Raw genomic sequence first — 24,763 nt, 5'->3', positions numbered from 1 at the left:
GGTTATGACTCCATGAGGTGGGATGATAATTAAAAATGTTAATGAGGCTGGCAGACTCTGATTTAACCTTCTTTGCAGGTTTTACAGTGGGCGGCTATGGTTTTCCAGGCCTTGGGATACCTGACAGCTGAAGTGAGGCAAGAACTCCTCAGCATGCTGGGAAACCTGGATTTCCAGTTTTCCCAACCAAATCACCATCCTCCCCCACTGATGTAACCCATCCCTGTTAATATTTCCAACTCGAAGTCAATGGGAACTCCCTAACAGCACTGTGGGTGTACCTACACCCCAAGGACTGCAGTGGTTCAAGAAGGCAGGTCACCACCACCTTCTCAAGGGCAATTAAGGATGGGCAATAAATGCTGGCCTAGCCAGCGATGCTCACATCCCATGAACGAATAAAAAAAAACTGAGGTTCAGGTTGGAGAATTTCTCCCTGAACATCTTGGATGGATATGGCCTCCTGCTTAGAGCCCTTCTCCTTCTCCTCCCTTTTCAACATCTTGTCCTGCTCTGCCTGGCCTCTGTCCATTCCCTAAGTCATGCTGCATTCCAAGGAGAAAGCCTACTGGTGCATCCATGTCTGGGAACAAATTTGTTTGTGCAGAAGCCTGATGTTAGCAAAAAACTCCTTCAGCACCTGCCACACCACTCTCTAGACTTTTGCAACTTGAAACAACTATAAAAAGTACCTAACACTTGTAGAATCAAAGCAACAGCTAGATGAAATCAATCAGCAAATAAGTAGTTGATGATCCCTTTAAATAGTGCTGGTGAGGGGTTCTTCCTGCTTCTGAACACGTGTTCAGCTGTGCGAGGTTAAGGCAGGGCATGAGCTGGAGTGTAAGCTCCAAAATGGCATAGCTAGAGTCAAATCAGCGTTGCATGATTGACATTATGATCTGCCCCCTCTACATACTTCCATCAGCGTTCAGTGCATGTGCACTATCCCCCTCATTAATCTGGCATCTGATGTGATTCACCTCACAAATATCTGCGTGCACTGTGAATGCTATTTTGAAGTGCTAAGGGTGCTCATAGCACCCAAAAAAAGGGGCAAACGATTCCAATTTCTCACTCATCTTGTCTTTGATTTGAAGAACACTCCTTTTAATATCTTGCATTGTATTTTCTTAGTCTTTATGGCTCTGTTCTATGCTGGTTAGTAGACTTACTAACTGAGCCATTGCAGAGCATTTCTGATAGTTTTAGTATGAATGACTAAAATAACAATAATACATTTTTATCATCAGCCTAACTGATGTTCTTGCATTCCCAGTCAAAGCACTGTGCTTCAACTGTATATGAACATTGTAGATGGTAAAGTATTGAGTATTAATAAATCAACACTTTAAACATTTCTCATTTGTACCAGGCCATGAAATTTCACAGATGTGCAGATTATTCATCAGTATTTCTTGAGTGATAAGTAAATGCCACAGTCATCAATCCTCTTGTGTCAGTGTCATCACACCTCAAGGACAAGGTGTACACGGGAACTCAGCCAGCCATGCACAGAAAGCTCCACATACCACGATCTCAAGCACAATGACATTGCAAGGGTTTTCTGGGAGAAAGGTTAATTCCACAAAGATACATCTGTGAACCCACATGGATTGGACGAGGTCTGTGCAGGATGCTGTAGTAATGACCCAACATTACAAGCAAGGCACTCACCAGATTGTGACTCTGATCTTTAATCCTTGCTCAACCTGTGTGCCCAGAAACCGGCTGTACCAATTTAAAAATTGTTGCGATTCTGTGTGTATATATATATATATATATGTACCAACTTCACAGTTATCGTTTGAAAACTATAAAAAAAAGTTAAAACAAGACACACAAAATTGAGTATTGAAGATGACAAATAACTAGGTACTGACAAAGTCTGCAAACTACACTAGTTATAAATTTACAATTTGCCATTGTAATTTTTGGGTGTCATATGAGAGAGAAAAGATTGTATTTATGTAACAATGTTCATGAGCTCAGAACATCCCAACATGCTTCGAGCCAATGAGGAACTTTTGAAACATTGTCACTGTTACAATGCTGAGAAGGTGGCAGGCAGTTTGTGCACAGCAAGGTCCCACAAACAGCAATGAAATAAATGATCAGATAATCTGTTTTGCGATGTTGGCTGAGAGTTCAATATTGGCTAAAACTCTCTTGCTCATCTCCAAATAGTGCTATAGAATCTTTTATTTCCACCTGAGTGAGCAAACCTCGGGGATAGAATCTTATCCAAGAGACAACACTTCCCAATAGCGCAGCAATCCCTCCATCCTGCACTAAAGTGTCAACCGAGGTTATGGCTTCTGGAGTGATGATTAAACCCATGACCATAAACCTATTCAGAGCCAATAGTACTACCACTGTTGCTACCTAATAATTCATCGCAGTGTGATAACTGTCCATTTTTCTGTGTTTTACTTTAATTTTTTCCATCATACAAATCCCAGTTGCATCAGCTTTTAGAAAGAAATAATGAACCCACAGTGTCACAAGGCGCTGGAGCTTTCCTTGGTGCAAAGGCATTACAAAAGCTTTGGAGGAACAAAGGCTGTACTTTTGTTGGATATTTTTAATTCTGTATAGCATAAGGGGCTGCACAGTGCATGTGCGATCTCCTGTTTTATTCTTTGCAAATAAGATTTGGGGCTGGATTTTCGTTACAGAGGTGGGAAACAGGAACTGGGTCAGTTTTTGGATCAGAAACACCACTTCCAGTGGGAAACTGATTTGGAATCAGATTTTCAAAGGGATAAGCCCTTAATTAGTATGGAAACGGGTTTCCTGTCCACTTAGAGCCAGTGGGGCCGGGAATGGAGGTGGATCAGATCAAATGTGGGGCTCATGTAGATACCCCACAGCAGCCATCACTAAGGCTGCTGGTTGTCCTGAGGGAGAGAAAAGCATTTTGTGCCAAAACCTTCCACGAGGGGCAAGTGAGATGTCACAGGGGAGCTGGAGGCCTGACACTAAGGGCAGGACAGACCCTCGCTTCATCGATGCCCACCTGGGTCTAATGCTGGAGGCCATGAGGGAAAGGAGGGAGGTCCTCTTCCAGAAGATAGCAAGGCACCTCTCTGTTCAGTGTTATCTCCATCGACCCGCTCTTCCTTCTTCTCTCTTACTTCCTGCTCCTCCCATGAGCTGCCTCCTTTCAGGGTCTCACTGTCCTCAAGGTCCGCACCTCTCTGGAGGGCCATGTTATAGAGAGTGCAGCAGACCCCCACAATGACCGAGACCCTTGCACGAGGGTATTGGAGGGTACCACCCGACCAGTCCAAGCACCAGAAACGCTTCTTCAGAAACCCGATGGTCTGCTCAATGGGTGGCCTGCTGAGCAGATGGCATTGGTTGTATTATCTCTGTGCCTCTGTCTGGGGCTCCAGTAGAGGGGTCAGTAGCCATCTCTTCAAGGGATTTCCCTTGTCCCCTTGGATCTATCCACGTACTTTGGGGAATGGAGTGAATATCTGAGCCAGCCTGAACTAGCAGAGATGAAGGAGTCATGACAGCTGCCAGGAAAGCAAGTGCACACATAGAGGAATCTCTTGTTGTGGTTGGGAACCAGTTGGACATTGAGGGAGTGGATACCCTTCCTGTTGGTAGATCTCACTGGCCAGTCACTGGGTGCCTTGATGGCCACATGGGTACAATCAATGATGTACTGCACCTGGGGGAATCCAGTGATGGAGGCTGAACCCAATGCCCTCTGTGCCTGCGCAGACTCATTTGTGTCAAACTGGGTGTAGTCCCCTGCGCTCCTGAAAATGACATCCGTGACAAGCCTGATGGTCTGGTGAGCTACCGACTGCGAGATGCCACCTAGGTCCACAACTGATCACTGGAAGGACCCAGTTACATAGAAGTTTAGGGTGATAGAGACCTTGACAGCTGCAGGTAGGGGACTGCCATGGCAGCCACGAGTCCTCAGGTCATTGTGGATTAGAGCACACAGGACCGAGACCATCCTCCTGGATAGCTGCAGTCTCATATGGCACTGATTCTCTGTCATTTGCAGGTAGGTGTCTCTTTGGGCAGTAGAACTGATGTCTTGCATAGCATCTTCTTCACCTTGCAGCTCCCCGCTGTGCTCCTCTGGCCTCCTGCTGTCCAGGAGGTTGCATCCGCTGCAGCTCATCCTGGCTGCTCTGTCCAATGTCAGAGTAGTTGGTTCGCATCTGAACTCCCTCAGCTGGTCTTTGTGCATTCACCAGGCCTTCCCCTGTCAAACACAGCTTCCCCAGTGATGCCAGCAGCCTCACGGCCCTCTCAAGAATCCTACCACTCACCACTGAGAAAAGCCAGTCTTCCAGCTGCAGCAATGTCTACTCTGTGGCACCTTTGGAGCAGCTAAGCTTAGTTTTGGGTCTCAGCATCATGTTAATCAGCCCCTCCATAGCCCTCATGGCCTCCCCGCAGTGTTTATGTCTTCTATACCCTCCCCTGGTCCAGACATGGCGTTCTCCCTGTGCCCTTCTTTTGAAAATCCAAAACTGCAGCTGATAAGCCTGTTAATGAGTTCCACAATGAGCTCAATAGGCTGGAGGCATGTGGCATCCCTTTAAAAATGGCATCACATTCCAGAGGTGGTGGCACAAAGTGTCGACCTCAGAGAATGCGATTTTCAAATCATGCACGCACCCACACATGCTTTCAGTGGGCTTTAAAAAACTGGCCCATGGCCTCAGCATTGATACTTTTTTCAGAAATTCTGAGCAATCTCAGCACAAGATTGAGATAAGAACATTATCCTGACCATCCTCTGTTCCTGGCCCACTTCTCCAAAAAGCTCCAGTGCTCATTCCAAAATGCAGGGTTGGAGGAGGGAGATGCTGTTTATCTCCAGAGCTTGGAACCATTTGCCTGCTCATCTTTTGATGTATTCTGTTTCTGGCCAGCTGGAATATTGTCATTTTAACAAAGTGTCCAATATTTATATAACTTTACCATATAAATTCAAAGTGATTGCTCATTCAGAACTTGTTTAGGGTCAACTACAAATCCTGTAAGATTTTGAATAATTCCAGCATCCTATTGGTTTACCAGCAAAGGGGCGGTGAGGAATTTGTATTAATTTGCTTGAGAGAGAAAAGAGATTTAATTGTTATAAAGTTGATGAGTAAACTATAATTAGCTGAGAGAATTCTGTTCTGACTTAAGATGATTTATTTTCCCTACATTAGTGGTGAACACTGAGGCACCATAATGACCATTAATAAGCTGAAGGGGTGATCATTGTTGGTGATAAATGGGTCTTCTCTTGATTTACCTCATACACAAGCTGAGTCCTGATGTGCATTACATGACCATCTTTTCTTGTTTCTTATTTATTCTTCATGATGTTCTTAATAAAATCTGCACTGAACTTTGACCATTTACTGCCGGCGAAGTAACTGACATTAAAATGTTATATTTTCCTTTGCAGCTTGTGAACAAGGATTCTATAAGTCATCGTCGCAGGACCATCGGTGTGCCCGCTGTCCAGCTCACAGTCACACAGATCGGGAAGGATTCTCATGGTGCGAATGTGAGGATGGCTACTACAGAGCTCTCACCGACTCTCCCTCTGTATCTTGTACCAGTAAGTTCACTCATTTTGCCTTATGAAAGCAAAGCTTTTCAGGTGTTCAGGCATAGAGTGTGGTTCTCACTCACCTGTGCAGCTAATGGACCTGATTTTGGGCCTGTAATCCAGTTAGTGAACTGTCTAGTTATCCATTTCTTCAGTTTCAATTGACTGTTGACTGGGAATAGAAATTTGTAATGTTTTTTCCTGGTTTCCCAGTTTTTTTGCAGGCTTTTAAGAGTGACCAGAGATTAAATTCAATATGATTGTTTCCACTTAGCAGGCTTAGAATGGCCGGGGAGCTGGGTCAGGACAATTTATTTCATTGGGGCTTGAGGACATATTTAGGATGGTCCTTGGGCCTCTTTCATTGGGCTTCTTTCATTAGGCACTTATGCCCAGTGTGCCGATCATTTTGCGCCTGGTATTGGGTGCTATTGAATTTAGGGTGCACTGCTTTTAGTTTAGTTTAGTTTAGAGATACAGCACTGAAACAGGCCCTTCGGCCCACCGAGCCTGTGCTGACCATCAACCATCCATTTATACTAATCCTACACTAATCCCATATCCCTACCACATCCCCACCTGTCCCTATATTTCCCTACCACCTACCTATACTAGGGACAATTTATAATGGCCAATTAACCTAGCAACCTGCAAGTCTTTGGCATGTGGGAGGAAACTGGAGCACCAGGAGGAAAACCACGCAGACACAGGGAGAACTTGCAAACTCCACACAGGCAGTACCCACAATTGAACCCGGGTCGCTGGAGCTGTGAGGCTGCGGTGCTAACCACTGCACCCAGGAGGCAGGAAGCATTCCCTCTTCAAAACAGTGGCTGTTCTTTTCTGAGCTGTACCTCTCCCTGTCCCACCATATCTCATGTGGATAGTAGTAATTGCACTGATTTGAGTAGGATATCTGGGCCATGGTGGAGTACCATTATATCAAGTAATATATTTAACAATCTAAAAATACATCCAATTGAGAAAGACATATTTTTGTTAAAAAAAAGTCTGAAAATTCTTGCAAACAGCTTTAAGTAGCTCATTTAGAGTTAAAAATATTGTCAGTTTTGACAAGACCGCCTAATGTACACATTTTTTGTCTGGTAGCATGCCTTTAACTGACCGGTATTTGTTTTCTGATTCCTAAGGACCTCCTTCTGCGCCACAAAATCTCATTTATAACATAAACCAGACAACAGTGAGTCTTGAGTGGGGTCCACCAGCAGATACTGGAGGTCGGGATGATGTTACCTACAGGATCATGTGCAAACAATGCAGCTGGGAGCAGGGTGAGTGTGTACCTTGTGGCAGCAGCATCGGCTTCATACCCCAGCAGTCCGGATTGGCCGATACGTTCGTGACAGTGGTGGATCTACTGGCCCATGCCAACTACACATTCGAGGTTGAAGCTGTGAATGGCGTCTCAGACCTGAGCCGAACCCAGAGGTTATTTGTGGCCGTCAGCATTACCACTAGTCAAGCAGGTAAGTTGCTGAACCAATAAGTGTCAAGACAGGCCATGCACAGCCTGTGATGTTGATACATAACACCTACTTTTTATCTCCAGCTTAATCTCCAGAAACATTTATACGTTTTAACTGTCTCTGTTGTACTTCCTGTCCTCTGTTCAATTTATTTGCTTTAGTCAGCTGGTACTAAGCCCAAGAAAATGAATTTATTTACTCACTCTATTTCCATACTGGTTACTGTAAGGCAAATTTTTGGAATGTTCTCTTTATTTATAATTACCATTGAACTTGTAATATTTCTTGTTATCTGAAATTAAATCAGTCAGGTTTGGAATATGAGAGGATCTTTGAACATTATGTTGCTGTATCAACCTCTGATCCCCTCTTGGCCTACTCATGAAGCGAGGCCCCAGTTTATCTCGTGCCTTCTCATAATTATAGGCCTCTCACCCGAATATCACCTTAGCAAATCTCTTATGCACCTTTATGTGACCTTAACATCCTCCAAAAGTACCAGTGGGTTTACAACTTTGTTACAAAAGCAGATAGATGAATTCTTCCTTCCAGTCATTTAGGTCCTAATCAGACCATTCTCATTTTATTCCTGCCTTGGTTTCAGCTTGTCTTCCTGTATTTTCTGTAGAATTAAGAATCTATCCCTTGATCTTGTGAATGTTTGACTGCAGTCACATTTATTGTGTTAAGTGACAATATTGTCACTTAACAGTTCTTTAACTGTGAAGTGAAGTGAAATTTGTGATACTATTAGGCCTGTGGAAGAAATGGACTAAATTATTTTTCTCGTCCATGCTTTCTCCTGTGGCTACTGCTGTGGTTTTGTTTGGTATTGGTTGCTAATTAAGTTATACCTTTAGGGTGCATTTACTCTACAGGGTTAGTGCTGGTGTGAAACCAAAACTACTTTGCACCAATGTTAAACTCATGAAGTGTAAATTAGGCGTTAAAGCTCAAACTCACTCCACAGCATAGAGCGAGGCTCCCTCTGTTTCACTCCATTGTTAGATTGGGGCCTGACTCTGGATTTAGGATGCAGTCACACTATAACTGTCACATCAATGTGAAGTGAAACCACTTTGCAGTGTAATTCACTCTCAAAGTGCAAGGTTCCAGCAGTGAGCTCAGTCTCTTAGCTTGGTTTTGGTCGGATATTGCCTTGGAGTGATTTTCTGCAGTGCCTTTCTAATTTTCATCCCAAGTATCTGTCTCTTGATCTCAGTTCTCAGTTTATCTTGTTTTTTTTCCTCTATTATAATCTAGGCTTAGAAATTATTAAGACAGACCCTTAATATGTTCACATGAAATTCCTCTGTCAGCTGTTTTGATGAAAGTGTTTAGCCATTTAAATGAAAGGGTTACCATCTATGTTGATCTAGCAGACAGACCAGAGCCATAGCGGCACTTTTAAGTTGTCTAATATTACCAACAGCCATTTCTAGTTTATACTCACTTTGCAGTTGCATTGCTGGTTCTGTATAAAGAGCACTGCTGGGATTACAAAGTGATGCATATGAACTGTGCAGCTATACTACCGATCTACAATTCAATTTAACATAGAGACATAGAAAATGCACAGCCCAGAATGAGGCCATTCAAACCATCATGTCTATGCTGGCTGAAAAAGAGCCATCCAAACTAACCCCACTTTCGAGCTCTTGCTCTGGCACTGTTTTTTGTTTCTATTTGTTTTTTTAAGACACACACTGCAATGATGTTTCTTTTGGGCCTCCTTATCTCGAGAGACAATGGATACGCGCCTGGAGGTGGTCAGTGGTTTGTGAAGCAGCGCCTGGAGTGGCTATAAAGGCCAATTCTGGAGTGACAGGCTCTTCCACAGGTGCTGCAGAGAAATTTGTTTGTTGGGGCTGTTGCACAGTTGGCTCTCCCCTTGCGCCTCTGTCTTTTTTCCTGCCAACTACTAAGTCTCTTCGACTCGCCACAATTTAGCCCTGATGTAAGCTGTATTGAAATACATCATTGCATCATTGAGTGTGCTGTTACTATGATAAAAAATGATACAAGCTTCTCTTCCCTCCCCAAACAATAGAAGAGTTAACCAACTTTCTTTTAAATGAAGGCAGCAGTGCTTTAAAAGCTAAGACACACAAAAATATTTTTATAATTCTTTCCCCCTCAAATCTTCGTTGTTTTCTTGTAATAGGACATGCTTTGCTGCTATTGTTAAGCACAAATGTAACACTGCTGTTACTGTATGAGTTGCGGGCTCATTATTCAGGACACACGCACTCCTTTGGTCTTGCCGCTTGCCACTTTAGGTTGAAGATGTTTAACCTTTTGCTGTCACAAATTGATACAGTAGTGCAGCAGAAGTGTGTTACAGACCTTGACAACATGTTGAAACTGTTCTTGAGGGATGCAGATTGCTTAAGTCAACACCCTCACACATGCATATCTTTCCATCCCTGCCTCCCCTCTCACTGCCAGCTTTGACAAAAGTCATAGCACTTCATTAGCCAGGGCACAGGACCAGCGATGTGTTGGCAATGAATATATTTAGAATGGATAATTCAGGCCTTATTTTGGTCTCAAGAAATAAAATGGTCCAGTTTAAGAACAACAGAGGAAACTAGTGTAAACTATGCAAGGACTCATTCCACAAGATGTAAACAAATGATAAATAAGTTAAAGGTCAGCATTTTTGCCGTGTTGATTTGATTTATGTTGCTGAATGTCAAAACCAAGATGCGGTCAATAATGGCATGATAGAATGTACACCGCTAAGGAAGCAGAGGATTTTTAACTGGCACGAGCTGATTCATCATTAAGCTAGCTCAATGAAAATGTTTCTGGGCAGCTGAAGGGAGATCAATTAACTGCTAAGTCCATGGGAAAAAAATTAGCAACCTTGCTGCACTCCATTTGCTGAGAGGTCGAGCACTAAGAGAGAGATAATTGCTGCGAGCAAGCAGAATGAATCGGGGATGAGCAGAAAGTGATGATGTATGTTTAGTGACAAGATATGTGACAAAGATTCACGCTTGGGCCGATGACTGCTCGACTCGGCAAGGACATAAGGACAAGGGAAGGAGACCTGAGAAAAATAATTAGCGCTTCTTCCGAGCAAGCAATTCTTAATTAGCCATGGCATGTCAGCAACAGACAATTAGTGTCCTCAATTTTTAAAAAATATTTGCCATCAATTATAATGCAGCAGTGAGAATATTTGACAGAAAGTGCCTATTTCACAGTCTCTATTCATGTAACAGACAGAAATGAAACAACAGTTTGTAATATTAGAAGATGGCAGATTCAGTAATCGTTTATTGTATTGAATCCAATCTGCAATTTTAAGAGATGTGTATCATCAATATTAATAATCTCAACAATGCCTCTTAATGCAGGGATGCGCCGTTATGATTTGGGGTAGCAGAGGGGGAAGCTGGTTCAGAGATTTAAGGAAGATCCATTGCCACACCCCATTCCAACATTGCATAGTGTTTCAAGCAGCTCAGTAGGCAAAACAAAGGATTCATTTGTGGTGTTTCCTTGTGTTCAATACAGTGTATGTTAATGAAATATAAAAATAAATGGAAAATGCAACATTACATTTGTGCTCAACCTCCTTATTAGCTTTGAGATCTGGAAAAAAATATACTAAAAGGTACAGAATAGGGCAAATGTGGGTACCTCTAATCACTAAAACTACCTTTGAATCTAAATACTAATGGGGGTAAAATTCTGCCTCTTGATAATTTTAGTGAAAAGTGAGTACAAACCAGGAAATCCCACTGTCCTGCAACCATTACTGATGGAAGAAATTATTGATGGGAGAAATTTCATCCCCCGAATGTTGCTGTGTGGTAAGATGGGAGGATTAGTTTCTTAATTGCTTGATGTTCAGAGGATGGCAGGCAACATTTTGTGACTTCATGTAAAACTAGCTGTTAAACAATGCGACAAGATTAGTCCCAATAGACATGTTTGTTTACAGGGAGCGACCTGAAGTGCATGAAATGTTTTAACCTTAAAGGAACAATGTGGTGGGTCCCCATAAATTTGATCTCTGATAACAGAACTCCTCTTCATTACTCTTTTTATTTTGTGTGTGCCAATTCTGGTTTCCATCATTATGTTGAACACTGGCTGCTGCCTCTGCATGCAGTGACTGCTGTCCTTTATGCTTTGTAGAACAAAAAGATGAAGCCGAAACTAAAAATCAAGGAAAGAAATGATTTAAAAGGATAATGAATGTCACAGGTTCAGTGTAGTGCCAGGTGTGAAACTGGTGAGATATTAACCCATCCCTCAGAGCAAATGTCCAAGTCCCACTCAAGTCTCATTTTCTCAAGGCTGGGGAGGAAATGCTTGAATGACTTTTAATTGCAGCGCCCTACTGACCTAGCTGTGTGTTATTTCCTGGCTAGAGGCGTCATTTATTTGTACTTTTATGTATTTGTGTGCAGGATGGGGTGGGGGAGCGGGGTTTGTCAAGAGGTGCTATGTTCAAATCGATCTCAGTTTTACTGCTTATGCTTATTTTCTCTACACTATAGGGTACATTTTCCTGGGTCTGTGCTCGGGTGATCCAGTGCACCTAGGCATAACAAATACGAGATGGGTCAGAGCATAAGCCCTCAAAAGAAAATCTCGATATTTAATTGTAAGACCGTGTTGGTATCTGTTGTCCATCATAATATAAAATTAAAGAGGTATTGCTGCCCTGTAAAATTACTGGAAAGTAATCATCAAACATGCAGCACAATTAAATCATGGATAACTAGATTACATTGCCACTTCCCAGAAAGAAAGACTTGCATTTACATTGTGCTTTTCACACCCTAACATCATCCCAGAGTGCTTTACAGCCAATGAAGTACTTTTGAAGTGTAGCCATTGTTGTAAGAAATATAACCACTGGTTTGCGCACAGCAAGGACTCACAAGCAGAAATTAAATAAGTGACCAGATCGTCTGTTTTAGGTGTTCATTGAGATAAATATTAGCTAGGCCACCAGAGAGAACTACCCTGTCATTCTTTGAATAGTGCCATGCGATCTTTTAAATCTATCTGAGATGGCTGACAGAGCCTCGATTTAATGCCTCATCTGAAGGACGGCACTTCTGATATTGCGGGACATCCTCAGTACTTCACTGGAATTTCAGCCTAGATTATGCACTCAAGTTTTGTTTTGGAGAGTCTCAAACCCACAACCTTCTAAGAGGTGAGAGTGTTACCACTGAGCTGAGGCTAACACCACTATAGCATTGAATCACAGAATTGTTAGGGCGCAGAAGGAAAACATTCAGCCCATCGTGTCCGCACTGGCTCTCTGAAAGAGAAATTCTCTCACTCTCATTCCCCTGCCTTCTCCCCATAACCCTGCACATTCTTCCTTTTCATGTAACTGTCTAATTCCCTTTTGAATGTTTCAATCAAACCTGCCTCCACCACATTCTCAGGCTGCGCATTCCAGATCTTAACCACTTGCTGCGTGAAAAAGTTTTTCCTCATGTCATTTTTGCTTCTCTTACCAAATACTTTAAATCTATGCCCTCTCGTTCTCAATCCTTTCACGAGTGGGAACAGTTTCTCTCCATCTACTCAGTCCAGACCCCTCATGGTTTTGAATACCTCTGTCAAATCACCTCTCAGCCTTCTCTTCTCCAAGGAAAACAGTCCTAACTTCTCCAAGCTATCTTCATAACTTAAATTCCTCATCTCTGGAACCATTCTCGTGAATCTTTTCTGTACTATCTCCAATGCCCTCACGTCTTTCCTCGAGTGCGGTGCCCAACATTGGACGCAATACTCCAGCTGAGGCCGAACTAGTGACTTATACAAGTTCCCATCACCCTTACAATTTCATTTAAATCCTCCCCAACAGCACTAGCAAATCTCCCTGCAAGGATATTCGTTCTAGTCCTGCTAAGATGCAACCCTCCCATCTTGTACAGGTCTCACTTGTCCCAGAACCGGTCCCAATGTCTTAGAAATCTGATGCACTCCCTCCTACACCAGTTCTCCTGCCACATATTCAATCGCTCAATTCTCCTATTCCTATGCTCACTTGCACATGGGACTGGGAGTAATCCTGAGATTACTGCTTTTGAGGTCCTGCTTTTTAATTTTCCTAGCTCCCTAAAATCTGCTTTCAGGACCTCATCCCCTTTCTTATCGATGTCATTGGTACCAATGTGGACCACGACCTCTGACTGTTCACCCTCCCCCAGAAGAATGTCCTGCAGCCTGTCCGTGACATTTAGTCTTCATTTGGAAGACAGTGTAATAACAACAAAGCTGGGTTGCTGCTTTAATATTGCAGTATCAAGTGCAATTTACTCCTTGTAATAGCATTTAACTTGAAATATTACTCTATGACATTAACATGCATCAGTTATTTGCTACATCATTGTTTGTGGCATCAAATTTGAAAGGTTATTGCTATTACTAAGACTTGGTTGAGGGAAGGGCATGATTGGCAACTAAATATCCCAGGATATCGAGGCTTCAGGCAGGATAGAGAGGAAGGTAAAAGGGGTGGAGGAGTTGCATTACTGGTCAAAAAGGATATCACAGCTGTGCTGAAGGAGGGCACTATGGAGGACTCGAGCAGTGAGGCAATATGGGCAGAACTCAGAAATAGGAAGGGTGCGGTAACAATGTTGGGGCTGTACTACAAGCCTCCCAACAGTGAGCGTGAGATAGAGGTACAAATATGTAAACAGATTATGGAAAGATGTAGGAGCAATAGGGTGGTGGTGATAGGAGATTTTAATTTTCCCAACATTGACTGGGATTCACTTAGTGTTAGAGGTCTAGAATTTGTAAGGAGCATCCAGGAGGGTTTTCGACAGCAGTATGTAAATAGTCCAACTCGGGAAGGGGCCATACTGGACCTGGTGTTGGGGAATGAGCCCGGCCAGGTGGTTGAAGTTTCAGTAGGGGACTACTTTGGGAATAGTGATCACAATTCCGTAAGTTTTAGAATATTCATGGACAAAGACGAGAGTGGTCCCAAAAGAAGAGTGCTAAATTGGGGGAAGGCCAACTATACCAAAAGTCGGCAGGAGCTGGGGAATGTAGATTGGGAGCAGCTGTTTGAAGGTAAATCCACATTTGATATGTGGGAGGCTTTTAAAGAGAGGTTGATCAGCGTGCAGGAGAGACATGTTCCTGTGAAAATGAGGGATAGAAATGGCAAGATTAGGGAACCATGGATGACAGGTGAAATTGTGAGACTAGCTAAGAGGAAAAAGGAAGCATACATAAGGTCTAGGAGGCTGAAGAAAGACGAAGCTTTGAAAGAATATCGGGAATGTAGGACCAATCTGAAACGAGGAATTAAGAGGGCTAAAAGGGGTCATGAAATATCTTTAGCAAACAGGGTTAAGGAAAATCCCAAAGCCTTTTATTCATATATAAGGAGCAAGAGGGTAACTAGAGAAAGGATTGGCCCACTCAAGGACAAAGGAGGAAAGTTATGCGTGGAGTCAGAGAAAATGGGTGAGATTCTAAATGAGTACTTTGCATTGGTATTCACCGAGGAAAGGGACATGACGGATGTTGAGGTTAGGGACAGATGTTTGATTACTCGAGGTCAAGTCGGCATAAGGAGGGAGGAAGTGTTGGGTATTCTAAAAGGCATTAAGGTGGACAAGTCCCCAGGTCCGGATGGGATCTATCCCAGGTTACTGAGGGAAGCGAGAGAGGAAATAGCTGGGGCCTTAACCGATATCTTTGCAGCATCAGTGGCGGCACAGTGGTGCAGTGGTTAGCACCGCAGCCTCACAGCTCCAGGGACCCGGGTTCGATTCCGGGTACTGCCTGTGTGGAGTTTGCAAGTTCTCCCTGTGTCTGTGTGGGTTTTCTCCGGGTGCTCCGGTTTCCTCCCACAAGCCGAAAGACTTGTAGGTTGATAGGAAAATTGGCCATTATAAATTGTCACTAGTATAGTTAGGTGGTAGGGAAATATAGGAACAGGTGGGGATGTTTGGTAGGAATATGGGATTAGTGTAGGATTAGTATAAATGGGTGGTTGATGTTCGGCACAGACTCGGTGGGCCGAAGGGCCTGTTTCAGTGCTGTATCTCTAATCTAATCCTTAAACACGGGTGAGGTCCCCTTGTTTAAGAAGTGTAGCAGGGAAAATCCAGGTGAAAATTATAGACCGGTGAGCCTGACGTCAGTGGTAGGGAAGCTGCTGGAGAAGATACTGAGGGATAGGATCTATTCCCATTTGGAAGAAAATGGGCTTATCAGTGATAGGCAACATGGTTTTGTGCAGGGAAGGTCATGTCTTACCAACTTAATAGAATTTTTTGAGGAAGTGACAAAGTTGATTGATGAGGGAAGGACTGTTGATGTCATATACACGGACTTCAGTAAGGTGTTTGATAAGGTTCCCCATGGTAGGCTGATGGAGAAAGTGAAGTCGCATGGGGTCCAGGGTGTACTAGCTAGATGGATAAAGAATTGGCTGGGCAACAGGAGACAGGGAGTAGCAGTGGAAGGGAGTTTCTCAAAATGGAGACGTGTGACCACTGGTGTTCCACAGGGATCCGTGCTGGGACCACTGTTTGTGATATACATAAATGATTTGGAGGAAAGTATAGGTGGTCTGATTAGCAAGTTTGCAGACGACACTAAGATTGGTGGAGTAGCAGATAGTGAAGGGGACTGTCAGAGAATACAGCAGAATATAGATAGATTGGAGAGTTGGGCAGAGAAATGGCAGATGGAGTTCATCAGGGCAAATGCGAGGTGATGAATTTTGGAAGATCCAATTCAAGAGTGAACTATACAGTAAATGAAAAAGTCCTGGGGAAAATTGATGTACAGAGAGATTTGGGTGTTCAGGTTCCCTGAAGGTGGCAAAGCAAGTCAATAGAGTGGCATACGGCATGCTTTCCTTCATCGGACAGGGTATTGAGTACAAGAGTTGGCAGGTCATGTTACAGTTGTATAGGACTTTGGTTCGGCCACATTTGGAATACTGCGTGCAGTTCTGGTCGCCACATTACCAAAAGGATGTAGATGCTTTGGCGAGGGTGCAGAGGAGGTTCACCAGGATGTTGCCTGGTATGGAGGGTGCTAGCTATGAAGAGAGGTTGAGTAGATTAGGATTATTTTCATTAGAAAGACGGAGGTTGAGGGGGGACCTGATTGAGGTGTACAAAATCATGAGAGGTATAGACAGGGTGGATAGCAAGAAGCTTTTTCCCCAGAGTGGGGGATTCAATTACTAAGGGTCACGAGTTCAAAGTGAGAGGGGAAAAGTTTAGGGGGGATATACGTGGAAAGTTCTTTATGCAGAGGGTGGTGAGTGCCTGGAACGCGTTGCCAGCGGAGGTGGTAGACGTGGGCACGATAGCGTCTTTTAAGATGTATCTAGACAGATACATGAATGGGCAGGAAGCAAGGAGATACAGACCCTTAGAAAATAGGTGACATGTTTAGATAGAGGATCTGGATCGGCGCAGGCTTGGAGGGCCGAAGGGCCTGTTCCTGTGCTGTAATTTTCTTTGTTCTTTGTTAAGAAACACACTGGCTACTCGAAACTCAAATGCGACATTTTTTACTTTACTTTGGTTTCACAGTTGGCACTTGACTGGAAGAATTTGTCTCAAATAATTACATGCAAGGAAAAAAATGACCCAAAAATATAATCGAAACCAGTTGAGTGAATTAGGGCCAGACAGATTTATCACTGTGTCCTGAAACCTCCCAAGTGGCTTGTGAGCAGAGGACAGAAGGCCTTGCATGACAAATGTGTTGTGAGCGAGTGTGTGTGTGTGAGCCTGCACGTGAGAATATGTGTGTCTGTGAGCGTGTGAGTGTGTCGAAGTGTGGTATCTTTATTTATAAATACAGCTTCTAAACAAATGATTATCGTCTGAACATATGATAAAGCACAGAATTTTATGAGCCACTCGACACTGTGGGTCGCGGGGGAGGGGGTGGGGCCGTAAAATTCTGTGGGGAGAGGCCCGCCTTGACCCCTGACATCAAGAAGGGCCCGCCGCATATTACCGGAGGCAGGGGAACCTCAGTACAGCACCCCCCTTGCTGCTTGGCAGCTGGGCCTTCATCTAAACATTTAAGTGAACAAAAATTCGATGTAAATGAACTTAACTGCTGGTGGCGGCCATCCCACGCCGATTTTATGGCCGCCGATCGCACCTCGCGCGATAACCTGGTGGGGAGGGGGGCAGAATAACACTTTCAGGGCGGGGGAGTGGGTAACACAGTATTCATTGGCTGTGAGGATGGTGGGAAGGGGTTGAGTGTCAAAGGGAATACATTTCCGGGGGTGGGCAGGGGGTGGGGGGAAGTTCGGGATATCAATAAAAGTTTATTATGGGGGCAGAGGGCAATTTACATATAAATTACCCATTGGCGTGTGAGACGGGATTTAGAGTTGAAATGAAATTTTATTTTTATTTCCTGGAGACCGGGACCTTTAAATATTAAAATGTTACTGAAGGGCTTGAAGCCCTTTAAAAATGGCGCCAGCGCCTGCATGCCTGCGGCGGACGCCGTTGCTGGGAACGCGGCGGCCGCCCCTCTCCATCATCAGGGCGGCTGTTCCGCTTCCTCTATTTAAATGAGTCCCCGCGCGTAATATCGCGGGGGCACTTTCGTGTCGGAAGGCCGCCGGCGGCGCTACTAAAACTCAGCCCAATGTTTCAGCATACTGTGCGCAAGGTTGTATGACATTGTCTTATTCACTCTCAGCCTCACCATACCGTTGAAGTACTAAGCAGAGGCTAGACAGACCTTCACAGATTAGAGCAGGGCAGGGAGGTTGAATTTCAAGTGATCACTTCCATTAGGTGGAAGATAGGCAGAGTGAGCTCGCCGGGCACCCAGTGGAAGCAGGTGAAGGCCTGAACCATGTCCATGGTGATATTTCATTTGTATTCTATCAGTGACTGCTTGCGCTTTTGGAGCAGTTCACTGATGGAAGGGGGTTGGTACATCGAGCAGCTCAACTGGATCTCAGTCGGTTAAAGCAATTTAAAAACAGAGTGGGAAGCAATCCTAAAGGATGGCTGCAGAAGGTTGCACATTGGAGGGGGGTGGGAAAACAGGGAAAAGTTGACGTTTGTGGTGTCAGGATTAGAAATGCTCCTCTTGGCACCACAAAAATAATTTAGACACCTTTTTTCAGCTTTTTCTTTTTAAAAAAGCCTACAGTGGTCCCTTTAAGGAGCACCTGTTAGTTTGTTCTGTACCCATTACCAATGGGTGGAGTGTGCATGTCTCCAGTGGGCACCTAGGCTACTCATTTCAAGAATCCTAACAAAATAGCAGAGAGTCACTGGGAACAGGAGAGTAAGTGTGTGCAGCCATTTTCATTGTGCTGCCACCCTCTCCACTCCTATTTCTGTACAATGGTGAGAATGAAAACCATCCCCAGGCTGAGCAGAAATAAAATACTGTTGGATTTTTTACTCACCGGTTTTCTCATCAAAGGCATTGCTCCAGCAGTGGCCTTATGAAGCTCTGGACACCAGCAGCATGCACACCCCTTATCTCCTGATTAGTTTTGCAGTTGGTAAGCAAAACCTCTCCCTCTTGGAGTGCACTCAGGGAGATTTAACTCAAGCTATTCCTGCGAGCTGCCGAACAATCATTTACAAATTGGCATTCATAGAGGACTAGGAGCAGGCCACATTTCTGCTCACTCAGACTGGGTATTATGTGCCACATGGGGAATTCCATAAAGGAAAGAAAATTAGCATATATACATGAGAATAAAGCAAAAAGAATATATGAAGTGTCACAGAGTGTTAGCCCATTTTGAACAGCTGAAAGGAATTGTTAGGAATACTATTTGTACACTAATATCAGTATATTAAATGAATAATTTATTTTATGGGAGTGAACCACAATATTTCTTTTATGCTGACTTGCTGTGATGTGTGTTGATTTCAGTCCATTTGTGGTGCATTCACTCCAGCTGGTGGCAAAACATACATTCAGAAATCAGGGTGTTTTCCTTTTCTGAATCAACCTAAATGTATTTAGGGATGAACAATGAACAAGAAGCAATAGCTTCCCCCCTATTGAAGAAAAATGCTGGTTCTCTGAGAGACAAGTGGCTTATGAAGGCTAACTCACTGTTTCATGTGTGCAGCATAGATGGAACCCTGCACATGAGAATAGTTGAGCAGAAAACTGTTCACCCGGAGGGTAATGGGGGTCTGGAACTCACTATCTGAAAGTGTAGTAGAGGCAGAAACCCTCATCTCATTGAAAAATTGCTTGGATATGCTCTTGAATTACTGTAACCTACAGGACTACAGACCAAAAGCTGGAAAGTGGCAGTAGGCTGAATAGCTCTTTTTCGGCTGACACTGACGTGATGGGCCGAGTGGCCTCCTTCTGTGCTGTAAATTTTCTATGTTTCAATGTAAAATAGCATTAAAGGGGCATCATCATCTTGTCATAAGTGATGAGTGGAAGATTGAGCGGTTAAATTGTGTGTGAGCTGTGGCTCAGTTGGAAGCTGCCTTGCTTCTTAGTCAGAGGTTATGGATTCAAATCTCACTCCAAGACTTGAACGCAAATATCAAGGCAGACACTTAAGTGCCGCGCTTTTGGAGATACCTTTTGGGTGAGATGGGAGGCCCCATCTGCCCTCTTACGTGGATATAAAAGATCCCATGGTGCTATTTCAAAGAAGAGCAGGGGAGTAATCTCTAGTGTACTGGCTAATATTAATCCCTCAATCAACATCACAAAAACAGGTTATTGTTGTTTGTGGGAGCTTGCAGTAACTACACTTCAAATATACTTTATTGTAAAGTGCTTTGGGACATCCTGTGGTTGTGAAAAATGCTCTATAAAAGCATGTCTTTTTTTTTACCATAACAATATCGCCACCAGAGTTTTTACCAAGATGGTAACAGAAGGAGAGTTTCTCACAATCGTTACTGTTTCGAAAGTCTTTCCAAAAAGAATTCAGAAAGTTAGTTCCATGATGATCAGAAACTGACCGATAACCATTTCATAGTCCAAAATATTTCACAACCTCTCTTTCTTTAAACAGGTGCTCTATTTTATCACTGTTGCATTTAAAGTCTCTCACACAAGGGCAATTAGGGATGGGCTTACTGAAACTATTTTTCTGTCACATTAAAGGATATTATTCCAAATCTTATTCTCTGTTCTTGGAATTCAGAATTTTTCATTGAGATTTCAATTGAAAAAAAAGGGGATATCCTTAAAAAGAGGTGAGAGGGGAACAGGGGCTGAATTTTACCGGCCCCTCGACGTTGCCGGTCAAGGCGCAGGGGCCAGTAAATGTTGAAGGGAGAGACCCGCCTCAACCCGCCCCCCGCCCCCCCCCCCCTCCCCGGCAGCAGGCCCTTCATCTGCATATTTAAATTGACAGTAATTATATTCAGATGAACTTACCTGCCGTCCCACGCCGATTTTACGGCGTCCGTTCAGCCTTTGCGTGCCTTCGGAATTCCACACAGAGTTCCAAGGCGAGATCCGGGTGGGGAGGGGGGAGTAATAGAAATCTCAGGATGGGAGGGGTGAAGGAGCGGGGAAATCAATTTTTATTGGATGTGGGGATAGTGGGAAGGTGTTATAGGGAAAATGTTATAAGTTTAGTGGGTAAAGTTTGGGGAGGGAAAAAGGCATGTGTTGGTCGTTTCGGGCATTGAAATGACCATTGGGGGATTGGGGAAGGGCCATCCACACCTTTCTTACTGTTTAATAAAATTTTACGTTGTTGCCCATTTAAAAATTTAAAGTAATTTTAAGGGCTTAAAGCCCTTTAAAAATGGCACCGGATGCCATTGCCGGGGACGTGGAGGCCGCCCCTACACGTCATCGGGGGCGGGCGCTCCACCCCCACTACTTAAATGAGCCCCCGCGCAAAATATTGCAGGGGCTCCTTGGCGGCCCTTCCATGTCCGAAGGCTGCCGAGGAAAGCGGATAAGTATTCAGTCCCAGGACTTTATAAAACTCATTGCAGTTTGGGCTTTGTTATTCTTGATTTAAATACAAGTAGAGCTAACTGTGTGCCATTATTTAAATAATTATTAAACACCTTTTAATTATACAGGAACACTTAAGCAGATAATAATTAAGATGATGTCTCATTAATAAACATTAAAGTTAAAAATAGTTCACATGACATGAATTTTTGCATTCTTTATAAGCCACTTCAGATTCCCATGTATGAATTAGTATTTAACAATTCTACAGTTTACATTGTTAATTTATTTATTTAATGCGACATGCTTCATACAGACTGGATGTAATGCATATCACTGTCTTAATCCTCCTGAAGTCCACACATTAATCTTTACCTCTCTTACCAGATAATTCAATAAATTATGTATTATTTTAACAGCATTTAAAACAATGAGGGCAGCAAATGTTTTGTAACACAGCCAAACAAATTTCCAGAACCCTCAATCTGTTAGTCCTCAAAAAATGATAGAACTTGGACCTCACCCCTGCCAAATTCCCTCATCCTCCCAATAGATATTGCTGTTTGAAACTGTTTAAAAACAAAGACCATGTTTCACAATTAATTCACATTTATTTCCTTGATCATTATGCATTATTGCAATATTAAAGCATATTTGGTGACTTGAGTAATGACACGGATATTTTTGTTTCAGAACAAGCAAAGAAATAAACTGATATAAATGTACTTTTCCCAAATATTTAGGAATTCCTACTGTAAACTGCTATGTTGGGGGTTTTAGCTGCTGCATTGAGTTTGCCCACCACCCTTTCAAATCAGGGATCTGGGTTCAAATTTAGGCCCGACATTCAGAATGAAAGTATTCTGTCTCAGTTGGCTATAAGCATCCAACCTATAATGAGATCGGGTAGTTTCAACCCAATTTCTAGTTGGCACAATTCCACACAGCACAAAACTGACCTGAATTTAGCACGTGTTGACTCAAATGGTGTTAAATCCATGTGTGCTATCTATAGCACACCTATTAATGTGCCTGCTTTAAAATAGCATAGGCTGGAATTTATGCATATTGGGTGCACTAAAAATAGTGCAGAGAAGGAATTAAATCCAGAAAGTGGCAATCTCCCCGAGAGAGACCGTATGGATGGCTCATGTGAGAGATGGAAAATTCAGACCAGTGCAACAGGGGATGCTGTTTTGAGTGTTAAGCGGAAGCATGTTGTTATGACAGAGCAAAGTTAAACCCATCTAAAACTCTGCTGCCAGTGTCCTAACTCACACCAAGTCTCACCCAACAATCAACCTTGTGCTCGATGACCTACATTGGCTCTTGGTCTGACAACATCTCAATTTTAAAATTCTTATCCTTGTCTTGAAATCCCTGCCTGGCCTCAACCCTTTCTATCTCTAATCTCCTCCTGCCCTACAACCTGCATCTTGCACATCCCTTATTTTAATCACTCCTCCATTGGCAGCCATGTTTTCAGCTGTCTAAGCCCTAAGCTTTGGGATTCCCTCCTTAAGACTCTCTGTCTCTACACCTCTCCTCCTTTAAGCTGTTCCTTAAGACTTCTAGTAATATCTTATGTAGCACAGTGTTAAATTTAGCATAATAATGCTCCTGTGAAGCACTTTGGGGTATTTTATTATGTTAAAGTCGTAATACGAATGCAAGCTTTTGTTGAGTTTACTGTACACACAGCCATCTTATTCTTGGTCATAATCTGACGATTAATGGAAAAGGTAGAGGAATGTTCCACCCTCTCAGGTAAATCATCTAATGGGATCAACCTCCCCACCCCCTGCCACCCAAAAATATATCAGTAAGTGTCGGACCTGAGATGCATTGCATTGCTAAAATACTCAGGTCTTATTAAATCCTCTCCTTTTATATTCTGATGTTTTACCTTTGGGTCTTACCATGCAACACAATCTCACAGTGACAGGGTGAACAGGCAGGTGGTGACCAACTAGCTTAGGTCTGCCAATCCTGCTCTGTAATGAAAAGGCCCAGAATGACTCTCAACCACTAACTGATCCTCTCTTTCTTACTGGAGTGTGGCATGGTTTAGCTCAGGAGCTATCTGAAGAATCACATACATGAAGCTGCATCTGCTGGAGTATTGTGTTCAAATTTCACCATACTCTACACTTTAGGAAGGATGCCAAGGCCTAAGAGAAGGTATAGAAGATATTTACTAGAATGGTTCAAGGGATGAGGACTTCAGTTGCATGGAGAGACTGGTGAAGCTGGAGTTGTTCTCTTTAGAGCAGAGAAGATTGGGAAGAGATTTGATAGAGGTGTTCAAAAGCATGAGGGGTGTAGACAGAGTAGATGGAGATCCCATTGACAGAAAGGTCAAGAACCAGAGGTCACAGATTTCCTAAATTGGCAAAGAACCAGAGGCTACATTAGGGGCTGAATTTTACCTGCCCCCCGAGGTAGGGGGTTGTGACAGGTGGACCCAGAAAATACCTCCGGTAGAGGCCCACCATGGGCCTTGATGCCTGGAAGGCCCCGTTCCATATTACTGAGGTCTCGTGGCAGCCCGCCTGCCGCTTAGCGATGGTGCCGAAATTTCAATATGTTACCGGATGCTGATGAACGAATAATTAGTTACCTCATCGCGCCGACTGTCCCGCTCCAATACTATGGTCAGTGGCCGGCACTCCTGTGCCGTCCTATCTCCGACCAGTGAATTATGGCGGAACACTGGTGTGGAGGGGGAAGGAAGTTTTCAGGGCTTTGTAGGGGGGCGGGAACGGGGTCAAACCTTTTTGATTGGTCTAGGGGGTGGTAGGAAGGGGTAAAGTTTGTAGTTTATCAACTTTTGGGTGGGGGGAGAAGGTCAGGATCGCAAGGTAAATTTTTTTGTTGGGGAGAGGGCAAGTAATAAATTTTAAGGTGGGGGGGCGGTGAGAGAGGGTCGCGATAATTGTATTCAGTTTTTCATTATCAGGTTTCTTTAGAAATTCAAATTACATTGAACTATAATCATCTTCCCTTGTGCTAGATATGACTCCAACCAGTGGAGAGTTTTCCTCCCAATTCCCATTGATTTTCATTGTGCTCGGGCTCCTTGATGCCACACTCAGTCAAATGCTGCCTTGATGTCAAGGGAAATCAGTCACACCTCAGGATGAATGTTTTACTCTGTAACATAAAATGAATATTTAAAGCAGGCTGAATTTTATCAGTAGCCGTGCTCCGCGGCAGTGAGATGTGAAAGCGGCCTTCCGACACGGAAGTGCCGCCACCGAGTACCCGCGATATTACGCGCGGGGGCTCATTTAAACAGAGAGGGGGAGCGGGTGCCCCCGATGACGTAGAGGGGGCCGCCGCCGTGTCCCCGGCAATGGCGTCGGGTGCCACTGTGCAGGCACCGGCGCCATTTTTAAAGGGCTTTAATGCCCTTAGTTGAAATTTTAATATTTAAAGGGGAAATTGGTTAAAACCTCATTTTAAATTTTTTTTGGAACCTGTAGGCCCTTTCAACCCACTCCCCTAATGTCTATTTTAGGGCCAGTGACCTTGAATTAACTTTGCTGACATTGCAAACATTCCCCTCCCCCCCCCCCCCCCCACCCACCAACTTTGTCACTTTTGCCCTTCAACCCCTTCCCACCATCCCCACAGCCAATAAAAAATGTTTTCCCCACTCCCTCCCACCTCCCGCCCTGATAATTCTAGTCCTCCCCCCTTCCTACCAGTTTCTCGCCTCTGAACTCCATATGGAGTGCTGAAGGCATGCGAGTTGCGATCGACGGCCGTA

At 43.7% G+C, this 24,763-nt stretch overlaps 1 protein-coding gene across 10 annotated transcripts in view; it reads left to right on the top strand.

Annotated features, from left to right (window-relative positions):
• The window catches only part of epha7 (eph receptor A7), a 280,108-nt gene that overhangs the window by 104,391 nt on the left and 150,954 nt on the right, over positions 1 to 24,763 (top strand). For 9 of the 10 annotated variants that reach the window (XM_068025795.1, XM_068025783.1, XM_068025782.1 and 6 more), the window contains exons 4-5: positions 5,438 to 5,593; positions 6,736 to 7,071. In XM_068025795.1, coding sequence (XP_067881896.1) covers positions 5,438 to 5,593; positions 6,736 to 7,071 — 492 coding nt within the window. Of the gene's footprint in view, positions 1 to 5,437; positions 5,594 to 6,735; positions 7,072 to 10,436; positions 10,472 to 24,763 lie in introns of those variants that run through there. The other variant, XM_068025840.1, reaches the window with a different exon arrangement.

Source organism: Heterodontus francisci, chromosome 3, assembly GCF_036365525.1.
Source record: "Heterodontus francisci isolate sHetFra1 chromosome 3, sHetFra1.hap1, whole genome shotgun sequence".
Classification (NCBI taxonomy): Eukaryota; Metazoa; Chordata; class Chondrichthyes; order Heterodontiformes; family Heterodontidae; genus Heterodontus; species Heterodontus francisci.
The sequence above is the reverse complement of the archived record's forward strand: the minus strand, read 5'-3'. Positions and strand labels throughout refer to the sequence as shown.